Source organism: Symphalangus syndactylus, chromosome 3 (assembly GCF_028878055.3).
Source record: "Symphalangus syndactylus isolate Jambi chromosome 3, NHGRI_mSymSyn1-v2.1_pri, whole genome shotgun sequence".
Lineage (NCBI taxonomy): Eukaryota > Metazoa > Chordata > Mammalia > Primates > Hylobatidae > Symphalangus > Symphalangus syndactylus.
The window spans coordinates 13036676-13051152 of NC_072425.2; the positions used below are offsets into that span (position 1 = coordinate 13036676).

Sequence of the window (14477 nt, forward strand, 5' to 3'; positions counted from 1 at the left end):
GTGCCTGGCTAATTTTTGTATTTTTAGTAGAGACAGAGTTTCACACACTGCCCAGGCTGGTCTCGAACTCCTAGGCTCAAGTCATCCATGAACCTCAGCCTCCCAAAGTGCTGGGATTACAGCCGTGAGCCACTGTGCCCAACCACGACTTTTTTTTTTTTTTTTTTGAGACAGAGTCTGGCTCTGACGCCACCAGGCTGGAGTGCAGTGGCATGATCTCGGCTCACTGCAACCTCCGTGTCCTGGGTGCAAGCGATTCTCCTGCCTCAGCCTCCCAAGTAGCTGGGACTACAGGTGCGTGCCACCACGCCCACCTAATTTTTGTATTTTTAGTAGAGATGGGGTTTCACCATGTTGGCCAGGATGGTCTTGATCTCTTGACCTCGTGATCCACCTGCCTCGGCCTCCCAAAGTGCTGGGATTACAGGCGTGAGCCACCGTGCCCGGCCAAGACTTTTAATGAACTCATTTCCACACTAGAAAAGTTCCACAGCTGAGCCCCAGGGTGCCCTTCTGGGTGTCAAATAAGCAGGGCAGGCAGGGTGTGCTGTGTCCCTGCGGGAGTTGGGCCCAGGCCAGCATGGAGGCTCTAGGCCTCAGGGGACCTTTAGGCCTGAGTAGGGCCAACCCCAGCCCGGGACAGGTGGCTTTCGCTGGCAGGGTGACGGAGTCCCACATGCGGGGCTGGGATGGGGAATGAATCCTCCGCCTTGGCATGGACCTTGGGCCAGCAGAGGGCTTTCGTGTCAGAGTGGAGTCATTCCCTGGCTGGAGCCTCTGGGCTGGCAGGAGGTGCTATGAGGCCACTCCCAGGCCCTGGTGTGGGGTCTCCAATTAAGAAGGGGGTGCGGGCAGGGTGCAGTGGCTCACACCTGTAATCCCAGCACTTTGGGAGGCCAAGGTGGGTGGATCATGAGGTCAGAAGATCGAGATCAGCCTGGCCAACATGGCGAAACCCCGTTTCTACTAAAAATACAAAAATTAGCTGGGCATGGTGGCATGTGCCTGTAATCCCAGCTACTCAGGAGACTGAGGCAGGAGAATTGCTTGAACCCGGGAGGCAGAGGTTGCAGTGAGTCGAGATCGTGCCACTGCTCTCCAGCCTGGCGACAGAGCGAGACTCGGTCTCAAAAACAAAAAACAAAACAAAAAAAGGGGGGTGCTGCATCTCTGGTTTTGGGAGGGGTCAGGACAGGCTCCCAGCCAGCAGAGCTTGTTGAGTACTGGTGAGAGTGAGTTCTAGGCCCTGGTGTGGAGCCTCTGGCCCACAGGGGATGTTGGGTCCGGGATGATGCTAGGGTGGGGTGGGTGTCAGTTCCACGACCTGGGATGGAAAATCTGACCCAGGAGGGTTCTCTGTGTCTCCAGTGAGGGGGCAGGCCAGGCTCTTGGGCAACCGAGGACCCTGGGTTGGAGCTGTCAGTCCCAGGTCTGGACCTGGTGACTCTGGTCCCACAGCAGAGGAATGCGGAGTCCCGGGCGGAGTCGGCCGTCGGCCCCAGGCCCCAGGCCCCAGGCCCCAGACCCCAGACCCCAGATCCCAGGCCCCGGCGTGGGGACTCCGACTCGGCAGGGGGCGCTGCGTCTCGCGCGTCGCGCGGGAGGCTCGGACGGCTCCGGGCCCACAGGGGGCGCTGTGGCGGCGCGGCGGGCGCCCGGCAGGTGGCGCTGTGGCCGTGGCCGCGGCCGAGGCCCGGCGGGCGGGCGGCGGCGCTGCGCTGCGGCCGGCTCGCGGGCCGGAGGAGCGGCGGCGGGCGCGCGGGAGGCGGAGCGGCGGCGGCGGCGGGCGCGGCGGGAGCGGCTGGGCCCGGGCGGGCTGGAGCGCGGTCGCCGAGCGCAGGGCCGCGGCCGCGCGGAGCCCGCCATGCCGGCGCGCGTCTGAGGCGTGGCGAGCCAGGGCCGAGGCGAGCGGCGGGCGCGCCGCCCCTGTCGCCCCGCGGCGGCCCGGCCCGGGCCCGATGAGCGGCGGCCTCGGCCTCCGGCGCAGCCCGGAAATGTCCGGCAAGATAGAGAAAGCAGGTGAGGCGCGGGCGTGGGGCGGCTCCCTCCGGCCGGGCCCGGCCCAGGGGCTCCGCCGCTACCCGGGCCGAGCGCGGGTCGCCCGGGATGTGCGGCCCTACGTGCGCCGGGGCGGGGTGAAGCCACCGAGGCCTCGCCGGGGCGCCTGGCAGCCTCTTCTCCAGGCCCATTCCCTGCCGGGTGCGGGGGGAAGCGGCCGCTGCGGGGGCGCCAGGGGCCGGGCCGGGCGGGGCCCCTGCAACCCGGGGCCGGGCGCGCTAGCCGCTCCGCGGTCCCCGGGAACTTCCGAAAATGGCTCGAGCCCCAGGCAGGGGAAGAACAGCCGGGCCGCGTGCTGCTGCGGCTGCAGCGCTCGGTGCCCGGCCTGGGCTCGGCGCTGTGAAGGTGAACCGAGCTGAGCTGTAAAATGTGTCATTTCTAACGAGCTTCGAGTTTAAATTTAACCAGGAGCGTCCACTTCGGTTGCTTCAAAGGAAGCAGGCTGGATGAGTGGGGGCATTTTGAGGAGGCAGTCAAGTTTCCCCTCCCCACCCCGATCAAGCTCAGCCCTGCAAGGAGGGCAGGTGGGGGGCCGGTGGGTTGGCGTAGATGATAAATCTTGGTGCAGACCTCGTCTCTTTGTGTGTTCCTAGAAATCTGGGGGAGTTACCTTCCGAGTCCCTGGGTTTGCCTGTCCTGGAAATAGAGTCTCCAAAGATTCAATGACTGTCGAGCCTGTGGGGCCCCTGGCTTCATTAGCCTGCAGCACCTTGCAGGGCAAATGCGAATCCTTGGGTCTAAGGTGAAGTGGGTGGCTGTTCCTGGGCTCCTGTACTGGGAGCATGCCCTGTGGCCATAACCCAGGTACCAGGTTAGCTTGGCGGCTGAATTAGGGAAAGCAGATTTTTAGGGAGCTGCAAAGGAGAGCTGTGGCTTTGATTGTGGAAGTTGCTTATGTTTCCTGGGTTGAATCTGGGATATTTCTGTGGGGTGCACCCCTGCAGCGGACCCACAAGGCAATATGACTTTTGCAGGCTGTGGTTGAAGCACAGAAGGACATTTTTGTAGGCTTTATTGAGGGTTTACTATATATCTAACTCTTAGCACCTAAAATGCATTGCTTCTTAAATTTTTGAAGCTAGTCTGTGAGAAAGAATATGGTCCCAGTTTTATAGGCTCAGAGAGGTTCAGTGAGTTCCGGGTGTCCAGCCAGCAAGAGGGGGGCAGGCCCCTAGGATATTCATACCCGGCGCTCTGACTAGAAGCCAGGGTGCTTTTCTCAGGGGCAGGGCGCTGGGTTTCAGGTGCCATTTCTTGAGTATTTTTCTCACTGAATTTGAGCCCCCACAGCCTTGCCCAGTGACCACGAGTCGCCATCCTGTACACCTGCTGCTCCAGAAATAACTTGGGTTCATCTGTGCAGCATTTCTCAGGAACTTCTTGTATAGTGTCTTGTCAGAATGGTACTGTTGGGAAACTTGGATAATTTATTTTAAAAAGAACAGTCACTGAGTTCTTTGATTATAAGAATATTCTATGTTTATTGCCAAAACTTGGAAATCACAGAAAAGTAAAATGAACCGGATTGAAAATCATCTGTCAGCCAGGTACAGTGGCTCACGCTTGTAATCCCTGCATTTTGGGAGGCCAAGGCAGGAGGATCACTTGACCCCAGGAGTTTGAAACAAGCCCGGGCAAAATGGCGAGACCTCATTACTACTTTAAAAAATTTTTTTTTTTTTTTTTGAGACAGGGTCTCGCTCTGTCGCCCAGGCTGGAGTGCAGTGGTGCGATCTCGGCTCACTGCAAGCTCCGCCTCCTGGGTTCATGCCATTCTCCTGCCTCAGCCTCCCGAGTAGCTGGGACTACAGGCGCCCGCCACCACGCCTGGCTAATTTTTTTGTATTTTTAACAGAGACAGGGTTTTACCGTGTTAGCCAGGATGGTCTTGATCTCCTGACCTCGTGATCCGCCCACCTTGGTCTCCCAAAGTGTTGGGATTACATGCATGAGCCACCGCGCTGGGCCTCTTTTTTTAAAAAAAGGAAAAAGTTACCTGTCATCCCATGAGCTGCTTTCCACAGCCCAAACCGCTGGGAATGAAATGACTCTTCATTTGACTTCTCTGCTATTTGGGAGAAAGACCTGAGGCCAGTTCATTTCAGCATAGGTTGTCCTTGGGCCTTTTCTGGGCACCACCTTCTGCTAGGGGGTTGTAGATGCAAGTGCCCACTGCCAGAGAAGCTTGTCTAACCTAGCACAGTTCCTAAGCTACCCAGGCTGCCAGACTGAGCGACCGTGCTGCCATGGGCACAGGTGAGAGAGGGGCGTCATGAGTGCGGGAATGAGGAAGACTTTGGAGGGGACAGTGTTTGTGTTAGGCTCTGAAGAGAGAGCTGAGATATACACCTGGTAGAGACAGGGAGAAAGAGGAGAGAGGGGAAGGGGCTGATCAGGAGATGCGGAAAGTGTGGGAGGAAGATGCATTTTGTGAGAAGCAGAAAAAGTAAGAGAGTTCTGAGATTGGCAAGACCAGGGTCAGGACCTCGCCTGCAGATTGGGGATCACAGACGTGGAGCTGGCTGGAGGTCCAGCCTCCTTGCAGAAGGTCTTTTGCTGCGGTTCGTAGGAATCATAGTGAAAGATTACAACAACTGCCAAGGCAGACTGGGACGCTCCTGGAGTGAGGATGACCTATTCTGGTGGTCTCTGCTGGTTATTCTCAGTGAACTTCCCTTTGCATTTAGACGAGATTTTGTTAGATTTCTGTTGGAGTTTTTTTAATGGACTTCCCACTATTCAGTCTCCAGAGGAGTATTTGATTCAGAGGGGAGGCCCTTAGGTGGAGTGGTGGCAGAGCCTGACACCCGGCAAACAATTGTTGTAATTGGAGTTTTGCTGTTTTCTGTTATCGCAAAGCAACAGAAATGTTACTTAAATATGTTCATAATCTCCTCTCCCTGAAAGTAGAAGAACCAGCGTTTTTAGTTCTCAGTGCTTAAGGCATCCAAGGTTTTTTGGGTAAACAGGAAACCCCTTCACATCCCGTATAGTGTGCAGCTCTGGCCTGTTCCTCATCCCACCCCCTTGCCTTGCCTGATAGCTCCTTGGTGTGCAGGACTCTCCTTAACCCCTGGGGGAGATCTTTTGAGTCATTGCTGCTCTTTGGGACATTTTCTTTCTCATGCAGCAGTGCCTGGCTGAGGCAGGGCCTTGAGGGGTTCATCCATACCTATGTATATCCTCAGAGGACACACAAGGTCATAGACCTCACCTTTGGGGGTCCCAAGTGCCATGGGGAATCAAGACAGTCTGGGCCAGAGGGTGGCACAGGGACAACTTGCTGGGCTGGTGGGGCCTGTCAAGTGAGGCCTGGTGGAGAAGGGTTGAATTTGGAGGGCCAGGAACAAGCTGGGATGCAGGGGAGGCTTTCTAAACTCTACAGTGCTTCCAGAGATGACGAGGAGGTGGGGAGTAGAAGAGAGCCGGACAGATTAGGGAGCTCCCAGGGTGAGCTTGTGGGCAGGCCTGCAGAGGAGAAGAGGCTCTTTCCTAGGAGCTCAGAGGGACTTGTTCTGGAAGACTGACGGGAGATGTATGCAACTGTTTAGAGGCTGCTTTGGAGAACAAATGAACATGGTTCTTGTTGTGCAAGCAGTTACTGTGGTTCTGTTTGCTCATGTGTCTTCCAATAAAGACACTGAGCAAGGAGAGTTGATACCCTCGTGTTTCTGGAGCTTAAGCGCAGACTGGCAGCTGCGGGCTGGATTCAGTCCACCGGTATACTGGACTGGATCCGCACGTGTTCTTGAGGGAAAAAACAAAAGAATTGATGGTCAATATTGAAAAATCAGGAAGTCACTCAAAAATCTCAAAAGCCTGGTTCTTGATTCCCTTGAAAAATGAGAATCTCTGGTAACTCTGAGCCGTTGTTCCTGCCTACAAGGCAGCTGTGGGCAGGAGTCAGGTGGCGGCCACTCCCACGGAACCCCTCACCACTCCCACAGCCAGCCACACCTCCGACAGCCCACTTGGACTTTTGACAATTGCATTTGCATCCCCTCCTTGGAGAAATGATTCACGTTTGTTTTTATCTGGACTTTGAAACCTTTGCCCCATCCCTTCATTGACTCATGACTCCATCCCTCATTCATCAGGGATTGAGCACCGGCTCCATCAGGCTCCATACCAGGCTCTGGGGACTCAGTGGTGAACTCAGCAGATGTCGTGCTGCCTGCCCTGAATACAGGCATCCTCTGTGTGTCACAGGGTGAGCAGGAAGGTGGCAAGAGATCAGACTTGTAGTGGGGAGGGATGGTCAGGAAACTCCTGTGCTCCTGTGACAAAATGGGACTTAAGGTGAGAGGCGGAGGATGGGTCCACTTAGCTGGGCACAGGCAGTGGGGTAGGGGACCAGTCTCCTGGGATGGGAGCAGACCAAGGCCTCCTCAGCTGGAGGGAAGAAGGTCCTTGGACTGCATGTGTCAGTTTCAGTCACTCATTCCTTCCTTCCTTCCTTCAGTGGCTTCACTCATCGCCTACCTCACGGAGCAACCTCTTGAGGGCCTAGAGTTGTTCTAGTTCTAGGGACACAGCAAAGATCCCGGCCTCCTAGGCCATACCTTCTAACTGGGCCAGCCATAAGTTAAGCAGTTTTGTATATATGTTTTTAAAGTCCCTTTCCTTCCTCTCTGTGCTCCCAGCTAACCATAGGCTGGCTGGGAGTTTCATCATTTACCAGACTCTCCTGCCAGCGCTGTAGCTCCCATCACCTTGGAGCAGTTCACTGGGCCTGATAAAGTGGCCGCAGGCTTGCCCAGCACGCTTCCTGAAGACGGAATAAATAGGTGTCTCAACGCTCAGTGTGCTATGGTTTCAAATGTGCGAAGATGCTTTTATTGTAAATCGAAAAGAAATTTATAATGACTGCATTCATGGTCACATTTTTGTCATGATGTATTTTCTCAGAACAGATACTAAGAGTACAAGCCCTATGATGTGGGGCTGCACATTTTTGTGGCCTGAGAAAGAGGTCCTCTTAGATTGGCAGTCATTGTATTTCGATCAATTTTAAACTCCTCAAATTTGTACTTCCTTTTTCCCCCATAGTTAGGAATTTTTGTGGTCAAAGTGTATTCAGTCAAGCAATGAGACATTTTGATGGCACCTGCTCTGCCTCCTTTCACTCACCCATTTTAATACTTACTGAGTGCCTCCTCGTTGGCAAACACCAAGTGATGCCTCGTGGCAGGGAGCCAGCAGGAACCTGTCCCTGGAGGCCACAGTCCAGGGGTAGAATCAGAATGATCTTGAACATTTCTGCAATTTCCTATGGTTTTCAGAATGCATTTATAGACTACCTCATTTCATTTCATCCTCACAACAGCCCGGGGGTGAGGGCAGGGCTGAGTATCCCTCTTTTGCCCCTAAGGGCAGCTAAGGCCCAGGGAAATTTGGTTGCTTGCCCAAGGTCATGCCCTAGAGAAGTGGAATGGGGAACCGGCCCCCTTTCTTGCCTTTACAGAGCACTGGTTAGAGCCTCCCTGGTCGCTGGGGACACAGTAGCTTTCTGTCTTAATTCTTCAGGCTTCTCAATCTCTTTTCTGATCTTTGAAAAAAAAACCAGTGAAATTAAGGGAGGCTCACTAGTCTTTAGACTGCGTCTGATACTCACAATACTAATCATACTAACAATGCTGTAGAGAGATAAGACATAGCACTAACGCCAGCTAAATGTGTTTTCAGAAAAAATCAACCACAGCAACCCCAAATGTTTCCTGGTCTCCAGAGCAGCTGTTGGCAGAGGCGGTTTGAATGGGATTCCTTGTAGCCAAGAGACCTTATAGGAGGTCTGTAGAGATGAGTCATGTGTGAGCTCGCAGAAAAATATCTCCCAGAGTAGCCTGGATTAGAGATTGCCTTGAGTGCCAGGCTGGGTCTTACCTCAGGCCAGCTGAGCGTGTTCCCCATGGCTAGGATAAGATCACGCTCTGGAAAGAGGAGAGGCCTGACAACCCGCCGCCTGCCCCACCCCTCGGCCACCTCGCTGCCGGGACAGGTGTTCCTCTGACTCGTCACCCTTCTTGCCCCAAAGGCTGTTTTATGAGTAAATAGATAAAACTCCCCATTTGTGAATTATTAAGGGATCTGTCATCCAGCAGGCCAGTCATCTTAGTTTCTGGTCATCTGTTTGAGAACGTCTGAGTTGTGTCCTTGGGTGATTCGTACCCTTTCCTGGGGCTTATTTTCCCCATCAGTGCCAGGAAGGAGCGGGACTCAGAAGGAGTGCTCCTCTGTTTGTGTTTTTAAGTTCTGGAATACATACGCTGAACGTGCAGGTTTGTTACGTAGGTATACATGTGCCGTGGCGGTTTGCTGCACCCATCAACCCGTCATCTAGGTTTGAAGCCCCACATGCGTGACTGCAGGCCCTTTTTTATACATAAGAAGGCCATTAGGTAACCACTAATGGGGAAGCCTCTTTGAATGCAGTCCTTCCTGCTTAGCCATGGCCGAGGCTCCTCCTTGGACCCTCCACCCCAAACACAATGTGAAAACCCACTTCCTGGATGCTCTCACAGCCGCTTCTACCCAAATCAACTTCCTCTGGGCTCTTTGTGCCTTCTCTTCCTCTAACAGATAGTAAATTCCATGGAAATGCCCTAGATCAATGCTTGAGTAGAATGATGTTTAACTCATTTAAAATCAAAGCCCCAGTTCCCTTTCTGCAAGTTAAAAAAATCAACAAGTGAAATGTTAAACAGATGATTAGCTCCGCGAGGGAATGTGCCTGTCTACCACTGCGGTGCCATTACGGTGCCTCGAATGCAATAGGTGCTCAATAAATATTTACTAAAAGAGTGAGTGAATTTAGTTAATATTATCATAGAATGAATTTCAGTTTCTGGTTCCAAGTCTCAAATTATCTTTAGACGTAGCTTATTGTGGTTTCAAATAGCCAATTAGGATGTTTCTTGGTACATTAGTAGGACCAATATCTGATCAGTGATGTGCAGTTAGTTGGGGGTTCTGTGTTTTCCTGTAGTCCTCTGAACACTAATGATGCGGTTAGGATCAAATTCCCAGAACACTGTTGGGAGAACGCCAGGACACCATGAAGGCTGAGCCGCCACTCGGCTGTGATGCCGCATCCGTCGGTCATTGCACGTTCTTTGAGCTTCCACTTGTGGTGACTGCTTGGTTCTCTGGGATGTGCAGGAGCAAAGCGCTCTTAGGCAATGCTCATTCTGCCCTGTGTTTACAAACCAAGGCCTGTGCCAGCTCTGCTCAGCCTGACACCCATAATGAGCACCATCCCAGGAATCCCTGTCCCTACTTGTTATTTATTTTTTTTTCAGTTGGCCTTTGAACGTGATTTAGGACTAGCTTCCTGCAGCATTACTCTCTTTTCCCAGGATGACTGTGCGGTGTGTGCTGTCTAGGGCTGGGGTGCAGGCTGTTGGTGAGCCTCTGGCACCCCCTTCCTTCTTTGTCAAGGGGCATGGGCAGTCTTTTCTTGCTACTTCCCCCTCCTCCGTGAGCTAAGGTACAGGGGGGAGGCTCATCTAAGTGTATGAGAAGTCTGCTGTCTGCTGGTCACAATTCCTCTTTCTCTCACTTTCTTCTCCCAGGCCATTGTTTGAAAGACAGGTGACAATTCTCTGAACCCACATCCCCCCCTGCAGTCTGGGCTGCTGCTTCCTGGAACACCACGACTCCTGTAACAGCTTAGACCTCTGTCCCCATCAGTCCCTTAGCAGCAGCTTTCTCTTTGCTTTTCGCTGGCTCGCTGGAACCACACAGCGACTTTACTGCATATTAAGTTTTGTGATCAGGTGATTCTGCAGTGCTTTTAAAGCGTAGAAATGGAGCACTGAGCACAGGATGCTGTGTGGTTTGCCCAGGGCTAGGTTCAGAGGGGCGGATTTCAGGCATTTACTCTATATAGCTTTTTAAAATTTGTGCCATTGGTGTGGACCTGACAGATGCGATTCCCAGCCACACACTGTATTGTTAAAAACGGAGCAGGAGTGTGACACTGACAGTAACTGAGAGAAGGAAGGACATAGAATGAGAAGAGAGGACAGCTGACATCCAGTGGAATGTGACCGTGTTAAATAGCCACTTAGCTGACCCCAAACGAGCAAACAAACGAAACCCCTGGTTGGAAACAGTGGTTGTATTTATTTGCTGGTTATCACATGCGCCCATCCTCCTTCAAGTGATGGTTCTGAATAAATAGATGGATGATTGTTCATGAGTCATGGAATTGGCTACTCTCAACCCCTCCTTTCAATAATGAATACAAATAATAGTAGTAGCTGATGTTCATTAGGCACTTACCACGTGCTGTACCAGGCTCGCCTCCGTGTATTTTACACGTGTGGTAGCATTTAATCCTTACAATAGGAGAAAGGTACTGTTAACTGTTCTCATTCTACAGAGGAGGAAACTAAGACACAGAGCTTTTCTTTGAGAGCTAAAAGAGTTAACATTTGCACATAGTCATATACTGAGTTGGGGCAAAGTTAGGACTAAAGCCCATCTGACTATTCCCCATGCATCTATATTTTCATTGATTCTGGTATTATTCTCTTGGCTATGTGACTTGGGTGAAAATGAGCCTTCGTGTTTCCAGGGACCCCTCTGCCACAGAGGCAGCTGCTGCACTAACAGGACACCCCATCCTCCTGAGGGTTCCTTCGGAAGACAGCTCTCCTCCTGACTGTCCTGCTGGAGCTCACAGGGGGCTGCGGAAGCCTTGCTTCTGGCTGAGTGACCGTGGGCAAATTGCTTAATCTCTCTGAGCCTCAGGTGCCTTTGTTGTAATTTGGTAGGGTGGGTAAACCCACCCCAGAGCCCTTTCTAATGCTGGTTCTTTTTCTTCTTCTTCTTTTTGTTTTTTGAGATGGAGTCTCACTCTGCTGTTGCCCAGGCTGGAGTGCAGTGGGGTGATCTCGGCTCACTGCAACCTCCCCCTCCCAGGTTCAAGCAATTCTCCTGCCTCAGCCTTCCGAGTAGCTGGGATGACAGGCGCCTGCCATCACGCCTGGCTAATTTTTGTATTTTTAGTAGAGATGGGGTTTCACCATGTTGGCCAGGATGGTCTCGAACTCCTGACCTTGTGATCCGCCCGCCTCAGCCTCCCAAAGTGCTGGGATTACAGGCGTGAGCCATCACCCGGCCCTAAGGCTGGTTCTTTGTGAGTCTAGACTGCAGTATGCGGGGTGGACTTATTGAGGGTTTTTTGTTGATGATTTTTAATGGCAGTAAATGTTGGGCAGCGTTTAATCATCAAAATAGCTTTTGAAACATTTTTGTACACATTAGTTTCTTTGTTGTTTTGGGCTTTGTTAATTTGTTTCTTTTTTTGAGCAGGAGTCTCACTCTGTTGCCCAGGCTGGAGTGCAGTGGTGCAGTCTCTGCTCACTGCAAGCTCCGCCTCCTGAGTTCACGCCATTCTCCTGCCGCAGCCTCCCGAGTAGCTGGGACTATAGGCACCTGCCACCTCACCCGGCTAATTTTTTGTATTTTTAGTAGAGACGGGGTTTCACCATGTTAGCCAGGACGGTCTCGATCTCCTGACCTCGTGATCTGCCCGCCTCAGCCTCCCAAAGTGCTGGAATTACAGGCGTGAGCCACCGCGCCCGGCCAATTTGTTTCTTATCATAAGGTATTGGAGTTGCCCAAGATTTTTCCCGGATGAGGTTGATGGCAGCTCACATTTATTATTTCCTGTATGCCAGGAACGATGCTAGGAGCTTTACCTTCAGATGTGTGTGTGTGATTTAATTAATTCTGTTCTTATAAAGAGTCAGCAATGGCAGGTATTGTGACCATTTGACAGTTGAGAAAAGGGAGGCAGCAAGAGGGAAGTGACTCTCCAGGGGTGGGTTGTGTATTGCTGAGAACTGGAGTTTCACTTCTCTCCCCTTCCTGGGGTTTAGGGCTGACTTGGCGGCACCACCACTGCCTTGGGTTGGAATGTACTCTGGGGTTCCCCCGGGGCTTTCCAGCCTCTCTGTAGGACTGTTAAGGTGGCACCACATCTGCCTACAGATTTATGAAGAAGCCCCTGGTTTCTCCATTATTGAAGTGGCTTAAAAAGTACATTTGCTGAAAATATTGCATGAGAATCTGCTTTGGAGAAACCTTTCACAGATGGCACAACAGTAGGAAGTGGCCCTTATGAGTTAAAGTAGTTCCATCCACCCACCCACCCAACACTGGCTGTCACTGAGTGTCAAGCAGCCTGCCAGGGGAGGAGAGGGTACTGAGAGGGCTGAGGCGTCAGTGCCCTTGGGGAACTGACAATCAGCCACCACCTGCATTGTGTACAGGAGACCTGATTGTGGCTCTCACACCCTCATCCATGTTAGAGGCGGCATGAGCCTGAGCTGAGAGGTGGGAGACCTGCCTCATGGCCCCTGGGCCTGCACCGACGCACTGGATCAGTGCCCCTCCCCAACCCTGTCTTTCCATCTGTGCAGTGAGCCAGTACAGAACAGTGTCTGAGAGCATGTGCTTCAGGTCCTCTTGCTGTGGCTGTAGATACTAACCCTCCTGTGTCATTGTTGTGGGATCTTGGGCATGTCACTCTGTCTTGTCTAACTCTCAGTTCCTTATCTGTAAAATGGAGAAAATCCTAACAGTACCTACCTTACGGTATCGAGGGAGAATTAAACGAGATGATGTACATAAAGCATTTAATCAGAGTCTGGACACATAAGAAGTGCTCGATAAACCTTAGCTTTTGTTCTTACTTCAGGTTGCCTTCTACTCTAAAGTGACCATTTCTTTGAAAATGGTAATCTGGTAACTAAAATTCAAACCTCAGCACTCACAGAGAAGGGGAGGTCCCTGGCTATTGAGGTATTTCCTTTTAGGCTGGTTTGTTCTTTTTCTTTCTCTCTCTAAGAAAGCTGAAGTCCAGGGAGTAGGTTTTTACAATTAAGTAATAAACTTTTGAAGTGATCACTCATAGGAAGAGTAGAGGGCAATTCATTTCAGCTACACGTATCCCAGTGCATGCAGGCAGACCTGGAGGCCCTGATTGTAATTTGAGTCTCTCTGGAAGGAATGGGCCTGTGCTTGCAGGCTGTGATATATGTCACAGCCACAGCAGGGCTGATACACCAACAGATATATTTTTTTGCCCTGTCTCAAGGGACACCTCCTCAGTTTCTCCTTGCGGGGTGACTTTGGGGATTAATTAAATCATCTTCGTTCAGCTCTGGAGGTGAAACGATCACAGAGTGTTGCATTTGTGACAGTTAAAAACCACAAGACATTCAAGGTCCTCGTGTACAAAGTAACTTACAAATTGCATTGAGCACTGCAAGAAGGGGGATTTCATACCCTTTGTTCTTCTTTCTTGATTAACTTCACAGTAAAGATAAATTCAGAAATGCTGTTGTGGTGTTCTGAGTCTTCCTTAACCCCTGCTCCATTGGGAATTTCGAGTATGTGAAAGTAAATGTGTGTAGTCTCCTTGCAAATTTGTCAGTGTAGCTGGCATGAAGCACAGTGCTATTTGCAGAGAGACCAAAGCCCAGTCAACCCTTTTCACTTTCTGTAATCATTTGGTCCTGGAGCTACAGAACCTGTCAATTAGCATAACCACACTAATCTGTGCTTCTGCCTCAGCTTGTCAAGAGTGCCTTACAAATATTAATTCTCTGAGCTCATCAGAAAACCAAAGGCATAGATCAAAAGCATGCTTTTCTGCATGATCTGTCCTTGTTTTTTTCTGTTCATGAGGAGCTTTCTCTATTAATTACCCTAAATATGCAAGGTTGTAGAATGAAGCTTTTATATTTGACAAGTAAGAATTGGGCTAGGGACCTGGATTACAGGGACTCGGGCTAGGGACTGCCCGTGCTGCAGGGGTGCTGAGTTCCCTGGCCTCAGCTTGGCAGGAGAAATGCACATACTGCTGAGGAAATTCTGTAGGCTAAAGTTATGGGGAGCGTGTGAGTCATGATCGCCAGAAATGCTTGGACCTGTGCATCTTTGGGTGATGAAGAGGGAACCAGCTTAGCACTGCCACAGACACACCGTGTCCTCTGGAGCAAGCCAGGATTCCTTCCTGGGCCTCTGAACCCCACTCTATAATTTGAGGGCCTTGAACTGGAACAGAGGTTCCTGAGCTTTTTAAGATCATAGGTCTCCCAAGAATCTGATGGAAACTCTGTGGACCTTGTCCCCAGGGAGAAAGATTCATTATGTGTGGACATGTTTCTGCCAAGCTGTAAATTCCCACTACTATATAAGTGAGAATTTGCAAATACCCGGGGTCTTGGAAAGATCAAATAGAATTTTTGTTGTCTGAAACAACCAGGACTTAGTTCAGTCAGATCTGAGCCCTAGCAACAGTAATTATGCATTCCCAGAATTTGGTAAGGGTTCTGTGAAATGGGGCTTGTAAGCTGCTGGGTGGAATGCCTGCATGGATAAAAGGGGGAACTTTCCCCTTATGG

The 14477-nt window shown here is 51.4% G+C and overlaps 1 protein-coding gene across 5 annotated transcripts in view; it reads left to right on the forward strand.

Moving 5' to 3' along the window:
• Positions 1–1784: 1784 nt before the first annotated feature.
• RAPGEF1 (Rap guanine nucleotide exchange factor 1) overlaps positions 1785–14477 on the forward strand; it is a 163055-nt gene continuing 150362 nt past the window's right edge. For 2 of the 5 annotated variants that reach the window (XM_055270646.2, XM_055270647.2), the window contains exon 1: positions 1785–2019. In XM_055270646.2, the coding sequence (XP_055126621.1) occupies positions 1959–2019 (61 nt within the window). In that variant the 5' untranslated portion in view covers positions 1785–1958. The remainder of the gene's footprint in view (positions 2020–14477) is intronic. The other 3 variants (XM_055270651.2, XM_055270652.2, XM_055270649.2) reach the window with 2 other exon arrangements.